This window comes from Taudactylus pleione, unplaced genomic scaffold (genome assembly GCF_031769625.1).
Source record: "Taudactylus pleione unplaced genomic scaffold, aTauple2 ptg000066l, whole genome shotgun sequence".
Classification (NCBI taxonomy): domain Eukaryota; kingdom Metazoa; phylum Chordata; class Amphibia; order Anura; family Myobatrachidae; genus Taudactylus; species Taudactylus pleione.
The window spans coordinates 34,092,238-34,108,655 of record NW_028284468.1 but is presented as its reverse complement, the minus strand read 5'-3'; the positions used below and the strand labels follow the sequence as shown (position 1 = coordinate 34,108,655).

General features: G+C 40.4%; 1 protein-coding gene across 6 annotated transcripts in view; it reads right to left on the bottom strand.

Annotated features, from left to right (window-relative positions):
* CLEC16A (C-type lectin domain containing 16A) overlaps positions 1 to 16,418 on the bottom strand; it is a 437,038-nt gene that overhangs the window by 18,906 nt on the left and 401,714 nt on the right. For 2 of the 6 annotated variants that reach the window (XM_088466918.1, XM_088466917.1), the window contains exons 22-23: positions 16,107 to 16,262; positions 4,403 to 4,498 (exon numbers count right to left, since the gene is read on the bottom strand). The exons of 1 other annotated variant lie outside the window; for it this stretch is intronic. In XM_088466918.1, the coding sequence (XP_088323044.1) occupies positions 4,403 to 4,498; positions 16,107 to 16,262 (252 nt within the window). Of the gene's footprint in view, positions 1 to 4,402; positions 4,503 to 16,106; positions 16,263 to 16,418 lie in introns of all 6 variants that reach the window. 3 more of the 6 variants (XM_088466921.1, XM_088466922.1, XM_088466919.1) reach the window with 3 other exon arrangements.

Sequence of the window (16,418 nt, the reverse complement as noted above, 5' to 3'; positions counted from 1 at the left end):
TTTTATTTTTAAGTTATTAATGGAGCTATTCCCATAAATGTCAGTGTGGTTTCCATATGCAGCACACATTGAAATCAATGTTAAAGATTACAAATTCTTAATCTTTTCTGGTGAGTTCACCGCTTTTATAATGATGGGTATTGCTACTGGTCACATACATTTGAAAGCAAAATGTTTAACAGATTAGAGGGTTGGGGGAAACTTATTTTTTTGTTATTTTGAAAGATTCAAAGTGGGAAAATCAACTTTAATTATAAAGGGAGTCAGAGCTTGGCGCTTAATCAGGACTTTTGTAAAAAGGTCAGACACTGCAGCAGTCACATAGGAAGGGAATTGTGCTAGGCTTCCCAAATTAAAATAGTAGATGTGTATAGACTGCGCAGGTGTTGACCAGAAATGAAGTCTCAAGTATTCATACAAAAATACCTTTTATTATCACAAGTATTTGACACATGATAAACATACTAAAATAACACATAATTGGTTGCATAGCAATACGATATATAAAAAATATTAAGAAAATGTACATGTGGCAAGTAGATGGGATGTAGTCAGCATCCCAGAGTGCGGGACGCCGACGGTCTAAATACCAGCCCCAGAATCCCAAAGGTAAGTATCGGGGGTTAGGGGAGGGTTAGTTGTACTATACTTACCTACCGCTTTCAGGATCTTCACTGTAGGGATGCAGCTGTCGGTATATGACCAGCGGCATCCTGACCGCCGGCATCTGACACCCAACCCCAAATAGGTAGTGAGTTTATCATGTATCAAATATTTTAGATAATAAAATTTATTTTTGCTTGAATACATTTCTGGTCAACACCTGCGCAGTCTATACACATCTACTGGGAAAACAACTTTAAGTAGAGTCTACCCCTAAAACTTTTTTTTTCATAACCAATTACAATATAAAAGAGTCATTGATTAAATAAGTATTCACCCCCTTGATTTAATACTTGGTAGCAAAGCCTTTGGCTACAGTACCAGCTGTGAGCCTATTTAGGAAAGCTTCATCAGCTTTCCACATATAAACGCTGCAATTTTCAGTTATTCTTATGTGCAATATTGCTTGAGCTACATCAATATGGATAGTAACCATTCCAAAGATCCGCAACTGGAATCCGAACTAGGCCTAAACTGGGTCACACTAGAGAAATATTTTTTTTTATTTAAGTCCCAGCAAGGTCACATTTACTGCACACTTTGGGTCATTGTCCCTCCTTAGTATAAATCTTATCCCAATACCTAAGTCTCTGGCATAGTTTACTGTGCATCCGGAAAGTATTCACAGTGCTTCACTTTTTCCACATTTTGTTATGAAACAGCCTTATTCCAAAATGGAATAAATGCATTTTTGTCCTCAAAATTCTACACACAATACCCCATAATGACAACGTGTAAAAAGTTTTTTTGACATTTTTTACAAATGTAATAAAAAAAACAACTAAGAAATCACATGTACATAAGTATTTACAGCCTTTGCCATGAATCTCAAAATTGAGCTCAGGTGCATCCTGTTTCCACTGATCATCCTTGAGATGTTCCTACAGCTTAATTGGAGTCTACCTGTGGTAAATTCAGTTGTTTGGACATAGGCATACACCTGTCTATATAAGGTTCCACACTTGACAGTACATGTCAGAGCACAAACCAAGCATGAAGTCCAAGGAATTGTCTGTAGACCTCCGAGACAGGATTGCCTCATGGCACAAAGAAGGGTACAGAAAAATATCTGTTGCTTTGAAGGTCCCAATGAGCACAGTGGCCTCCGTCATCCGTAAATTGAAGAAGTTCGGAACCACCAGGACTCTTCCTAGAGTTGGCCGGCCGTCTAAACTGAGCGGTCATGGGAGAAGGGCCCTAGTCAGGGAGGTGACCAAGAACCCGATGGTCACTCTGTCAGAGCTACAGCATTCCTTTGTGGAGAGAGAACCTTCCAGACGGACAACCATCTGTGCAGCAATCCACCGATCAGTGCCTGTGTGATAGAGTGGCCAGATGGAATCCACTCCTTAGTAAAAAAGCACATGGCAGTCCGCCTGGAGTTTGCCAAAATGCACCTGAAGGGCTCTCAGAGCATGAGAAACAAAATTCTCTGGTCTGAGGAAACGAAGATTGAACTCTTTGGCATCAATGCCAGGCGTTATGTTTGGAGGAAATCAGGCACCTCTCATCACCAGGCCAATACCATCCCTACAGTGAAGCATGGTGGTGTCAGCATCATGCTGTGGGGATGTTTTTCAGCGGCAGGAACTGGGAGACTAGTCAGAATAGAGGGAAAGATGAATGCAGCAATGTACAGAGACATCCTGGATGAAAACCTGCTCCAGGGCGCTCTTGACCTCAGACTGGGGCGACGGTTCATCTTTCAACAGGCCAACGACTCTAAACACACAGCCAAGATATTAAAGGAGTGGCTTCAGGACAACTCTGTGAATGTCCTTGAGTGGCCCAGCCAGGGCCCAGACTTGAATCCGAATGAACATCTCTGGAGAGATCTGAAAATGGCTGTGCACTGATGCTTCCCATCCAACCTGATGGAGCTTGAGAGATACAGCAAAGAGGAATGGGCGAAACTGCCTAAAGATAGGTGTGCCAAGCTTGTTGCATCATATTCAAAAAGACTTGAGGCTGTAATTGCTGCCAAAGGTGCATCAACAAAGTATTGAGCAAAGGCTGTGAATACTTATGTACATGTGATTTCTTAGGTTTTTTTTTTAATTAAATTTGCAAAAACCTCAAAAAAACTTTTTACACGTTGTCATTATGGGGTATTGTGTGTAGAATTTTGAGGACAAAAATGAATTTATTCCATATTGGAATAAGGCTGTAACATAACCTAAAATGTGAAAAAAAGAGAAGCGCTGTGAATACTTTCCGGATGCACTGTACCTCATGCTACATCCATTTTGTCCTCTAAAACAGAAACGCATCTGCTTAGCATGATGCTGAGGCTAGCATGCTTCACAGTTGAGTGTGTGTTCTAAATATTATGTGCAACGGTTAGGCTTGTGCCAGATATAGCACCTAGGCATTCAGGCCAAAATATTCAATTTTGTTCTCATTAGCCCATACTGTAGATTCTTTTTCTTTGTGTGTGGGTCTTGCAGGCGCTTTCAGGTAAACTGTAGGTGAGATTAGCTGCGACTATTCTACAATGGGTTTCTTTTAGTCACCATCTTTAGTCTTGATGTGCCTTGAACAGTTTGTCCCATCTCTGCCATGAAAGACTGAACTGATGGCAGATTTGACATATAACTCTTGGGTGCTCCTCTGAAAGTGCTGTTGTTAGTTTAGTAGGGCGGCCTGTTATGTCATCTCTTCATTCCCAAATGATGGACATGACAGTGCTAATGGAAAAAGTCTTTAATGGTTATTTACATTTTGCATAACCACAAACAATAGGGGAATACTTAAGTAATCAAAGTGTCTATAATTTTTCTTAGTAATTGACTCAAGTTCCTATTTATATTTTAGTTTGGCATTACAGAGTAATTTGTGATTATTAACAGTAGGAATCCCTGAGTAAATCAATTCTGATTAAATCATGTAACAAAATAAAATGTAAGAAAAACAAAGGGATGAATACTTTCTATAGCCAAAATATATTATGTTGTGTGTTTCGTCTTCCGTTTAACTGACACATTTTTTGCTTAGGTAACTTAGGTGATTACGGTCTATTCCAGATTCCTGCCATGGCTACCTAAGCATAGCCATCCTTTCCTGAGAACTGAATCAGATGTATGTTTCTGAGCAATATAAAACATTGGATTATACATGGCCTGCATCATAAACATGCTAGTTGTCTACAGCAGCCAAAATGAGCTCACTTAAAGTGATGCTTTGCCAGAGGAAACTACTTGAGACAGATTCTAAAATGGTCTTTTATTTATAAAAAATAAAAAATGTAATTGCTGCGGTTATAAATCACATTATGAATTTAACGACTTAATGTTCACAAACATTCTGCAAATGTCATATTTCAGAGCAATAAGTAAATCATGATCACATAAGATAAATATTAAAGGGAAGATGTATCCAGCCTTGGAGAGAGGTAACGTAGAGTACTTCCCAAAGCAACCAATCAGCGACTGTCATTTCAAAAACTGTGCTACATAAATGACAATTAGAAGCAGATTGGTTGCTTTGCGTAACTTCTCCACTTTAACTCTCTACAAGGCTTTATGCATCTCTCCCTATGTTTGATGGGGTGGGATCTATGCATGGCTTAGATCATGCAGTGATACAATTGTGCCATCAACTTTTATAAAACGGACCTGTGTATGTAGCCGAATGGACCTCACTCTTTTGGCGTATGTGTAAGCATATTAATGGAGGTGCTCCATGAAATGAACTGAACATTAAGGTAATTATTTGCTAGAACTTATTTTACGAGACTCACAGAGGCAGTTGCCGTTCGAGGGCCTAAACCCAGTGTCCTCCGTGACTGTCTGCCTCCGATAGACTAAACACTCGCCGTCTTCCTTTCCTGCCAGACCTTACTAGAGGGAAACACAGGGACAGATCATAAGAGGATTTAAGAATGGAACATACAGAGGAGAATACAAATAGGATTGAGCAGAAAGCTTAAAGGACATATTAACACAGTAGCATTGACAAAGATAACGAAACAAAAGCATGCTAAATATATATACAGTAAAGACAAATTATAGATGTAAAGAAAAGAGATTTCAGGGGCAGATGTATGAAGCTCTGGGAAGTGATAAAGTGGAGAGTGATAAACAACCAACCAATCAGCTCCCAAATGTCAGTTTTCAAACCCAGCCTGTAACTTGACAGTTAGGAGCTGAGTGACTGGTCGTTTATCACTCTGCACTTTATCACTTTCCAAAGCTTCATACAGCTGCCCCTCAGACATTAACAGGACAAGTGTTGCTTACCTTTGCTTCTGAAAGGGTATATTTTTTGTATTAATATTATTTAGAAATATACGGTCTATTCAGAACTGTACTTTTTTTTTTATCATTTGCTTCAAATACCACTCTAGACATTATTGGTACTTATTAAATATAATAAATTACTACAGATAAATACATACCAATATATACTAAAGCTCTCACTATTAAAGGACAGACATGAGACATTTTGTAACATACATACATATATATACATAACAAAGCTCTCACACTATGAAAGGACAGACGTGAGACATTTTGTAATATATAGTTTGCGGCATAAAACGCACCAGATTCTAATCCAGAGAGACCTCTTTCTGGGCTTAGATATGTAGTTCAGCAATGGTTTTATACACCACTGCTCAAGTCCCACTATTCATTTTCTAAGGCATGACATCACTGTGTGAGTGCTACACACCATTTTCTATAGTGCCACAGTGACCGGCACTTACTGATGTGTACCGATTAGCGACATGTTGTACAAACTCCAAGTGGCACAGCAATGCCGACATTGCCGCAAGTGACCGGTATAGAACGCACAGTCAGTTTGCAGTCTAAAGACATCTCTTTCTGGGCTGAGATTTGTGGTTCATTGATAATATCATACAGCGCTGCTAAAACCCCACTACTAATTTCTAAGGCATGCCATCTCTGTGTGAGTGCTGCACGTCACTGCCGAAAGTAGCCTGCTGTGCAGAATTACTACAGTACTATATACTGTATTAATGTCACTGTTTACACCATGCAATACTGTACAGTATGTGATTGGTCCGCCCGTCAATGCTTACTGTTCTACTGTATTCTGTAGTGCCATACTATATCCATCCAATCAGGGGCGTTTCTAGAGAGGAGGGGGCCCGTGTGCAGTCTCCGACATGTGCCCCCTCCTCTCTGTCCGGCAGCGGGCAGCGCACTGAGCTGTACGCGGCCAGCACCGGAGTTTTAGACTCTAGACTAGAGTGCACCCAGAGTCTATAGAGTATGCGCAGGTCACCGGGAAAATGTCCGCGCGGCCATTTTCCCTGTACTGCGCAAACAACGGGAAAATGGCCACGGCGACCATTTTCCAGTCGTTTTTAAAGCGCCGATCCCCCTCGCCGACGTGGGACTCCGGAGAGGTAAGTAATACTATGGTTGCAGGGTATGCAGTGAGGGGCCCCCCCTGGACTCAGGGGCCCGTGTGTCCTGCACACCCTGCACCCATTATAGATACGCCCCTGCATCCACTGCTGTATTATTCACCACTTACACTATATTCACACTTATTCAGTGGAGCATTGGCCACCCAGCTGTGAAGCTGTGTATTGCGCACGCTGTGGATGTTGTCAAATCTCACTGCGCCATGCCGCACAATTCTCATGCCGCGACTTAGAAGCCTGCATGGCGTGCTATGAGCAAAGATGCAGCCGGACACATCTGTAGGTGTACATTTATGTGAAGCAACCATATGGGGTTTATGCAATAGGGTGCAAGTTGTGTGGAGCAAAGACCTTTTGGTGATCTCGACTTCAGATTTAAAATGTCAATAATTTAAAAGGCAAAACCAACCTGATTTGGCCTTTTATATTATAAAGCTTTAAATCTGCAGCATAGATCATCGAAATGGCACTGCTTCTGTATATAACTAATTTTTCACTCAAAGTATGAGTTAAAGTTAACTTTTAATCTGTATGAAGTACACTTTGACTACATGTTAAGAGGCCATCTACTCTTATTATACAGACAATCATTTTTTTAATGTAATCTGTCCACCAACCAGTTGAACTCTGTGCATCACCATAGTGCTTTATGAATGATAATTAACATTTTTATAACAGAGAACCTGGAGACAAATATATTGCTGATTTATGGTGTGGTAAGATACAGTGTACATTTATAGACTTATATATGCTGTCTTTAATCTATCAATAAAGTTGCTAAGGAGTACTGTAGGTAGGAAATGCAGCAATAAAACTTAGTAAAGAAAAATAAAAGCTTTCCACAGTAAGAATCAATCTCCTCCAAAGGAGAATTAGCATGTTTCTCAATAGTCACTGAGGTAATTCCAAATGGAAACTGAAAAGTGGCCTAAAGTTGTCATGTTTGTAATAATGAAGTCACACAATCTTTCCACAGCCACAGTTCCCATAGAGTACATTTGGAAATTAACCTTTTAAAATATAGTTAATATCTTTCATTTTCAACGAATGGTATAGGTGTTTAATGTGTCTCCTCCTCCAACAGCATGGTGACATAGTGGTAAGCATTGCTACTTCACAGCACTGGTGTCATGAGCTCAATTCCCAACCAGGACCCTGATTATATGATTGAGATTGTATGATTACATGGGTTTCCTCCCACAATCCAAAAATATACTGGTAGATTAACAGGATCCTGACAAGAGGAACTCTAGTGTGGGTGTATGTGCACTTGTGAGTTAGGATATGTAAGATTCATTTGGGCAGGGACTGGTGTATATGACAGATATTCTCTGTACAGCTCTGTATATAACAATTGGTACTATATAAAAATAATCATCATCATGTGTATAATGCCAGTGGCAGAGCTAAAAAGAAACACTGTAGCAAAAGTTACACAAAACTCATTTTTGTATTATGCCTTTTTATCTGTCCAATGTTACTTCAGGAGAAAAACATGTACTATCATTCTAGCTAAGTGATTTTTGCAGTTATCACACATTTTAGTAACAAGATAAACAACTGAAAAAATTAATTAGCATCTGATATAATAGTGGTACCCAGATTAAAATAAGTAATTTAAAATACTTTCATGATATCCTTGAATAAGAGCGTTTGATAAAAGCTAATCATTATCAAGAACTTTACATCCCACATACAGAGGAATAAGACTATGTAAGACATTTTAATCCTCTATCTTTAAATCAGAGTCGTTTTTACTGTTGCTTTTAATGTACTATTAAAAGTCTGTTAAAAGTGCATTGCCATCCACTTGGCAATTTTCATTTTAATAAGTAAATGCTTTGATTGATCTGCATGCCAGTGCTAATTGCATGCTTGAATTAATGGCGTTTGTAAAATGAAAGGAAACTGAATGGAGGAAAATTAGTTGTGATTGCCAGCCATAGCCTAATGGGAGAACAAGGGATTTTTATGATTATTACTACTTTTAAATCATATTGCATAATTGGGCTTAGGAACAAAAATGCTTGAAAGTGGAAAGGCAGAATAGAGTGCGAGCTTATGGTGCAGACTGATCAGCACCAATAAAATCTGATACCACATGCTATGGAGAATAAGGACCATTTCATACACCATACATTACATTACATACAAAGTACATTACATACTAAGTATTGCGAGTTATAGAACACATGATTCTATGGGCTGCTGTCATTACAAACTTTACATGTGACTAATGGCTGGGGAGGCCCACATGTATAAAAATACAGTTTTTCATATCAAAACTCTGGTGCATGACAGGGAGTATGAGAGGGTAGGGAGTATGACAGGGGAGGCTCTGCCTCTCCTGCCCGCACATCCCTGCCGTTGTCTACAGTGGTGTTACAAGAAAATAAATAAATGGCCTACCCCACACACCACATTACACTAGACACCATCCTCATTATTCATTAGACCCTTGGTGCTCTGCATAGGTTGTATTTTCCATTTGCTTAAAAGGCGCCCATATATTGCTAGCACTAATATATACAATATAAAGTAGATTTACCAGTAGTTAATATTCCAGCAACAAAAGTATCCAATTCAGTCAGTATGTAACCAAGACTTATATTGCTTTCCCCCATACAGCCCTATACCCTAGTGTAAGGAGTCATATACACTGGTGTTACAATGATGTATTTTACTCATTATTTTAATGCCAGTTATGACAAATGTGAAAAGAAAACCCATTACATTAAATTGTCCAAAACCCACTAGCAGTTTTACTACAGGTGTATAATGTTCTTATTGGATATCCACAATTATTTTTGGACTGGGTAAAAGGACCCATAGTAATATACCGACGGACATCGGGATGAGAAAATGCATGTCCAAGGTGTATAATATATCCCATTCAAGGTGAGTACACTGCATACTGTGTAAAATCTTGGACTGGGTTAATTGACCTGTACCATGGAGGCTTGCTGTATTTATTTCCCCATTTATAACACTACGTGTGGGAGGAATTGAAGACCTCACCTTAAAGGCCAGCATTGCATTTTGCAACCACCGCAGGACCACAGTGAAAATTGGGTCCAACGTCTACAACTCACTTCTCAAGGGTGAGTTTATATCAACCTTTTACGATTTATAAAACATTGTTACGGTTTTACACTATATATTTTCTTTTTCATATATTTGTTTGGAGAAAAATACCAAAAAGAAAAGATTTTCTTTCATTAGATCACAGGAAGCGCCGGAACCACTTCACAATACAATTATACCTTTAGAAAAGCCTACAGAAACTTCCAATGATCTTAAAATACTACAAAAAAAACAGTAAAAGTAAAAACAAGAAATAGGCAATGGAGGGTTCATGGCATAAGTGGAATGATATATCAACAACACTCTAGAGCCCAGGGCGGGTCAGCTCTACCAATCACTAACCCATGTTACCTCATGGCCTTATGGGGACCATACACCTACGGCCCAGATTCCCTGTTCTGCCGCTCCGTGGATTGATGGCCATTGATGATCGTGATCGGTCAGCGGATCAGGGAAATTTAACATGCAAAAAATCCCTGACTGGCTGATTCCAAACATTTTTGGGGCAAGATGGGGGAATCAATATTTTTTCAACATTTTGAATATTCCCGATTCTCCGGCCTCGCCAACCTGGGGAATTGGATCAATCAGTTGCAGATGTATAGGCCCCTTTACTGCCAAAACTATGTTACTGAGGACTACTAACTACTCACCATCCATAATACACTGTGACAAAATACCAGTATATGATTTAATGTGAGCAATTATCCACCATCTGTAAGCCCACTGTTTGATCACCCTCTCTGAATGAGAAGCTTAAAGCAGCAGAGCAGCAGTGGGGCTGCCTTCTGATCTAAAGAGCATCTCTGGGTCAGTAGGGCAGTCTGCCTCCTTGTACATGCACAACCTGTTGCTTCTAAGCGGTGCTATCCCCTTGACTGCGACAGTTTTGTAAAGTATCCTAATTGGTGCACAAAAAACAATAGGAAAAGGAGATACAGTATACTGGGATGTAGTCAGGATCTGACTACATCCGACGGTCACAATACAGAGAGCGGCATCCTGATGGTCACAGTTCCGACAGATGCCGACAGTGAGTATTACGGTTAGGTTTAGGCACTAGGGGAAGGGTTAGGCAATGCACTTATACAACCTACATCAAACACTTGCCCATAGGTTCTGTATATCGGTGTGCTCGGTCTAACTGGTTCTCCTCACTGCTTAGGAGACTGTGCACCTTTTTGCCCTTGGGCAAGTCTAATGCTTCTTTGCATGCTGGGGTTTTCACATTATATTTTCTTACGTGATGAAGTTGCAGTGGATATAATTAGGAATTCTTACCACTGAATACTTAAATGTCATAGTTTATATATAAAATAAAACTTCCCAAAAAACAAACGAATCTTTAATTACTAAGAATTCATCTCTTTTGGCAAGATCACACAAAAAAACCCTGGTGCTAACAGCTGTCATTAGATCACATAAATAAAAACACCAATTGAATGGGGACCACCTTTGTACAAATGTTTGTGAGCAATCCAATAGTTGTTTCGTTTATATCGATTGTTATAAAGATAAAAAAAATGTAAATAAAATCTGAACAGCACCAATCAGGAGAAGGAAATTACCATGCTGTACATTTTAGAAAAGCGTATGCAAAAGTATAATATTTCTGCCCATATGCAGAGCTTGTTCCGGTCGGCAACAGCAACTTGTGTGTCTGGTTTACATCAGACATATGTCACAGACATCATACTTGTGCTACAAAAACTCTCCAATACAACAACTACTCCACGTCCTCCATAAATAATTACATAAAAACACTGAAACACATTTATAAAAGCATAATCTATGTCTGAACAAGGAAGAAATAATAATTATAAAAAAAAAACAGTGACAGCATAGAAATTGCAAGAAGCCAATCACAAGCAGTTTGCTAGAGCTCTCGACTGTCAACAATATCTGGTGTTTGTACTTGCCACTGACCACCCGCAAATGATATGGCTTTCCCAGGAAATGTGCATCTTTTTGCCAGTCTGCATTGTGCTCGAGACAGCCAGGAGAAGGAAAATGTATGTTGCGGAATCATGCAAATCTACATTGGCACATGCTTCTAGGCATGTGCAGATTGAATTTACCTAGCCTAATATACACTACGCTAACTGGCATAGTACTCTCTACATCATGCCCTTAGTGTGCCCCCAGATCAGTTAATTATAAAAAATTGGAATAAGTAGGACATAAATGTGCATTTGTCTTAGACAGGCCATCCACCAAGACTAAGCACCTGTGCCAGAGGACACTTACCATCAAGGCCACCAGGAAACTCTGACACAGTTAGTCTTCTATGGCAGAGATGATGACAAACTATCCATGGGACAATAACAGATCCAGTGGTTGCAAAATGAAAACCATTATTGAAGAAAACCCACATGAAATATGAAATCCTACCTACAGTCTGTCAGAAAGCCCAGGCAAGATTAAAATAACAAGTGGAGAAGATCCTGTGACTGCTTGGCCTCAATGCCAGCCACTGTGTTCGGTGGAAACTTATCCCCAGAACAATATCCCTACCATGAAGCAATGTGGTGGAAGTATAAATCTATAGACATGCTTCTCCACTTCTGGGCCTGGTAAACTTTAAAATAGAGGGAAAGAATGGATGGCGCAAGATATAGACGAATCTTGGGAAAAAAACATGCTGCTGTCTGAATGAGACTTAGTACATGGGAGAAAATGTATATTAAAGCAGAACAATGACCTAACCCATACAGCTAAAGTCACGTTGAAGAGGTTTAAATATAAACAAAATATTAATGAATTTGTGTGGCCAAATCCAGAAGTTCATCCACAGAAATCTGTGCAATGATTTGAAAACACCCCGACCAAACTAGTCAAGGAACGTGGAGCATACTGGAAGGAAGAATGAGTATGAATAGCAGCCAGAAGAGGAAAGCTGCTAGAGACGTGCTCACTAGACTCTCAGCTGTATTTTATTAAATAAACATATTTTTTACTATTTTTTTATTGCCGATGACGTCATTTTCGCATGTTTCAATTATCAATTTCAAAGACTTTTCGCCGGTGCGAAAAGCCTTTGCAAAAAAACGGGGATAAGTTTTCGCCATGTTTTACATGGTGAAAAAAAGTGCAGAATTGGGGTTTAGGGGTGCAGGCATTAAAAACACAGCCTGCACCCCTGGGAATAGCCCCTAAAAACAAACTGTGTCAAAAAAAGTACAAAAAAAAAAATAGGGACACCCCAAAAAATTATTTTAATTTTGGGGTAAATAAAAAAAAAAACATGGGGAACAAGTTTTTAATTAGCCAAATTAATTCAGGGGGGGGGTTCCCAAGTATGCAGCAGGTGTTTTAAAGAATGCGGGTGGTAGCGGCAGGTGCATTTTTTAAGAATTTTCAAAATGCAATTTAGGGACTTAAAAATATGCTTGCACCCATTTTCATGTACCCCAAATTTGATGTGCATATTTTTTTTTTTTGCAAAATAAAAATATGCCCAAGTGCTATTCTTGAAACCTTCTTCACAGGCGCAAAAAACACCTGCCGCGGCTATTTAAAAACTCGACTTCCCTTCAGCAGCCAAAACGGGGGTACCCATAGTGATCCCCCATGTCTGGACATCTTTAGGGTGTCCCAGTGACAATTCCTGAAAATTCCCTTTTTTTTTGTGAACTTACCTTTCCGCTGGCTCCCGGTTTCGCACATTCCTAATTGAATACAGGGATAAAGCGGGCACGCGCCAGATACTTTATCCCCAGAAAACCTCCGATGTGGAGCGAAAGGTCCAGAATGGACTTTTTGCTCCAAATTGAACACCTCACTGGGTTAGAATACAGACACCTGTTGGAAAGTGCCCTACCCCTAAACATAACCCTCCCTCCATGGTGCCTAACCCTAGTGTTTAACCATACCCTCTCCCTAATGCCAATACTTACTGACGGGATGTCAGCGGCAGAGATTGCGGCACCAGGATTCTGACTGGTGTCGGGATCTCTGCGCTGGCATTCTGAGGGCCAGCATCCCGAACGCTGGGATGTCAACTACATACCAAGGACCCCGATGTTTTGGCAATACCACCCTCAAATATTTTGGTCTTGGCAAAACCACCCTCAAGTGTTTTGGTTTGTTTCCAGTTTTGGATGTCTTTAATCATTGATAAAAAGGAAACGAGTGTCATGTTTTATATTGTCTTTTTCAATTTCTCTTCTATTAGGTTTTCATTATTTATCACAATATCAGTTACGAGCAATGTATTGTAGTCACTTAATATTGTTCATTGTATTTAATTGTTGATTGAAGCTTACTTTTAATTGTATAGGTCATAACTTGTACGTTATAATGCTTCTCTTTTTCTTCTAGGTCATGCTTCAATAAAAATACAATAAGAAGCTATAAAAGCAGCTAAAATCATGAACCTGGACCTGTTTTTGTTTCTATAGTATTAACATTGATAACATTCATTTCCAGTCAATTTTGTCCACCTCACAGCACCTGAAATCATGGAACTTAAATGCAATAAAAAATATGCAAAATTAGATTTTTAGATCCAAGTTCCGAACTTGTCGAGAAGATCCGGGACTCTGTTCTCCTCTGAACCTTAAATTGATCCGGCTCAAATCGGAACCCCAAAGTTCAGGTGTGTTCGCCGTGTTCGGTTTTTAGCAAAACTGAACCGCTCATCTCTATTAAGATTCGGTACAGATGTAGCCAGCCGCGATGCACGACTTGCATGTCCACGTCGCGGCAACGATGAGGGCGGCTAGATCTGTACTCTATGGGGTAAATTTACAAGTACTAAAGTGAGAATTTTTAAAAGTGGAGATGTTGCCCGTAACAATCAATCAGATTCTACTTAACATTTAACTAGCACCTTCTAGAAGATAAAAGGTAGAATCTGATTGGTTGCTATGTGCAACATCTCCACTTCTAAAAACTCTCACTTTAGTAAATTTACCCCTACAGTATGTGTTGCATTAGACACCTTTCTAATCATGGGGAAAGGTTTTCTTTAAGTTTCTATTATTTCTCTGGTTCTTTACTTTTCGGTGAGTAAATTGTCTCCCTCGCCAACACAATATTTACCTTCAAGGTCTTAGAGACAAGTACATTTTTAGAAGTGTACTAAAATTTTCTTCAGACACAATGTTGTTTTTTGTAGGGAAATTCATATATACGAAATATGCTTTTAATTAAAAACTTTCTCAGGAATTGCATGCTAACAGAAACTTAAACCTACACCTACACTTCAGCTCCACTCTATTAATTCTAGTGTTTGTCTAGGTGTATTTGGAAGAGCCAGTTACAATTTGCATAAATAGCATATTTAAGAGTAACAGCAAGATATTGAATAATAATGCTGGGTACACACTATACGATATGTCGTTCATACAGCAGACAAACTATCCCTAAGTGCATTTGCCGGTGTGTACAGACGGTATGTCTGTGAATGACGTCATTAGTAACAGACATATCAGGTTGGCCCTGCAGCACAGCATATGCCGATTAATCTTGCAGATATATATATATTGGTACATCTCCATGTAAGGGTGGCCCGTACACTGGCATCACAACTGGGTGGGCAAATTTAAATGCCCGCCCAGTTGCGATGTCTGGCCAGACAAATCGTGCAGCCGATTGGTAAGTGTGTATAACTTACCCAATCGGCCTCTCGGTTGGCAGGACGGCTACTGGGTTGGCTAAGTGTTATCCAGCATGAGCAGGGGCGTAGGGAGGGCGGCTCCAGTGGAGCGCATGCTCCAGGCGCCGAAATTGTCAGAAGGCGCCGCACGCTGTGCCTGCTATCTAAACATTGACACCGGCAGCCAGGGCCGGTTCTACATATACGCTGGTTACGCAGCCGAGTAGGGCGCCACATAAAGGAAGGCGCCCTCACCCGGCCGCGGCCAGCAACGTTGAAGACAGATGATAGTGACTGCACCGCGCTACTCAGTTATTGGGCGCGGGCTGCGGCCGCAGTAGATTTGGCTTGTATTGCTGGGCAGTAAAACTGTGCGACGTGACGTCATGATGTCACGTCGCACATGCAGTGCGCAATTAACAAGGCTGGGGGTGGCTGATGGCTGGACACCTTACCTGTGATGGCCGGCGGGTGTTGTAGAGGACCGCCCCGGGGCCGGCCTGGAGGACTCGTAGATCTGCTGCTAGCTGCGGCATGCTCCGATAATAAAAAACAAGTAAGTGCTGACTTCTTAGTTAGTCTGTACTCTGAAGATAATGCATGCGTGGGGTCTGGGTCCTATCTATGGGAGACTGCAGTGCATCTGTTTGGGGAGGTGCTGGGGCCAATGTATGTATGTGTTTTGTTTTCTGTGGGGCCAATGTATGTATGTGTTTTTTTTTCTTTGGGGGCCAATGTATGTATGTGTTTTTTTTTTCTCTGGGGGCCATTGTATGTGTGTTTTTTTTTCTCTGGGGGTCAATGTATGTGTGTGTTTTTTTTCCCTCTGGGGGCCAATGTATGTGTGGTTTTTTTTCCCTCTGGGGGCCAAAGTATGTGTGTTTTTTTTCTTTCTCTGGCGGCCAATGTATGTGTGTGTTTTTTTTTCTCTGGGAGCCAATATGTGTGTATTTTCACAGGTCACGCAGCTGCACTGCCCTATAGTGAGCCTTGGCAACTTTAGACGTTCCCTATTGCAAAGAAACCACTGCAATGTTTATTTTTACATCCCTTTAATTTAACTTTATATGCTGGACACACCTCCTCCCTGGAACACCTGGGGGGGCGCCATATCATGCACGTGCTACGGGCGCCCTGGCAACACGCTACACCTCTGAGCATGAGGCTACAGATTGACAATCAGTGATCAATCATTTTATTCCAGACAGTGTATGTAACCCAACAGCCTTAGATTAATACTTAAAGAAAATAACAACACAATTAGAAATCTGATTATGCACTATATTAAACCCTGGAAAATAGCACTACAAACATACCCTCCCCCACATACACATTAAATTTATAAAAATAAACAGACATTTTTTCTACCTGATGGACTCTGAACTGTAGAGGGAGTTGACGTCAAACTGGTGGTTACAGAATCACAAGGCCCGGTGCTTCCGCTGGAGCTGCCGCTTGAAGGAGGTGATGGGGAAGAAGCTGGTGATCCACTGTGCTGGTTTATGCACTGGGCCACAGCAAAACCTGTGCAATGCAAGGCATTTATTAGCGTGGCAATATAAAGGGCATTTGTCATAGCTCCAGGCTGGGTATATTTAAATAGGAAGTTTTGCCATCTGCAGTAAGGATTTATGTTATTCTAAACTTACAAGTAATCTAATGAATGCTATAAAAGACATA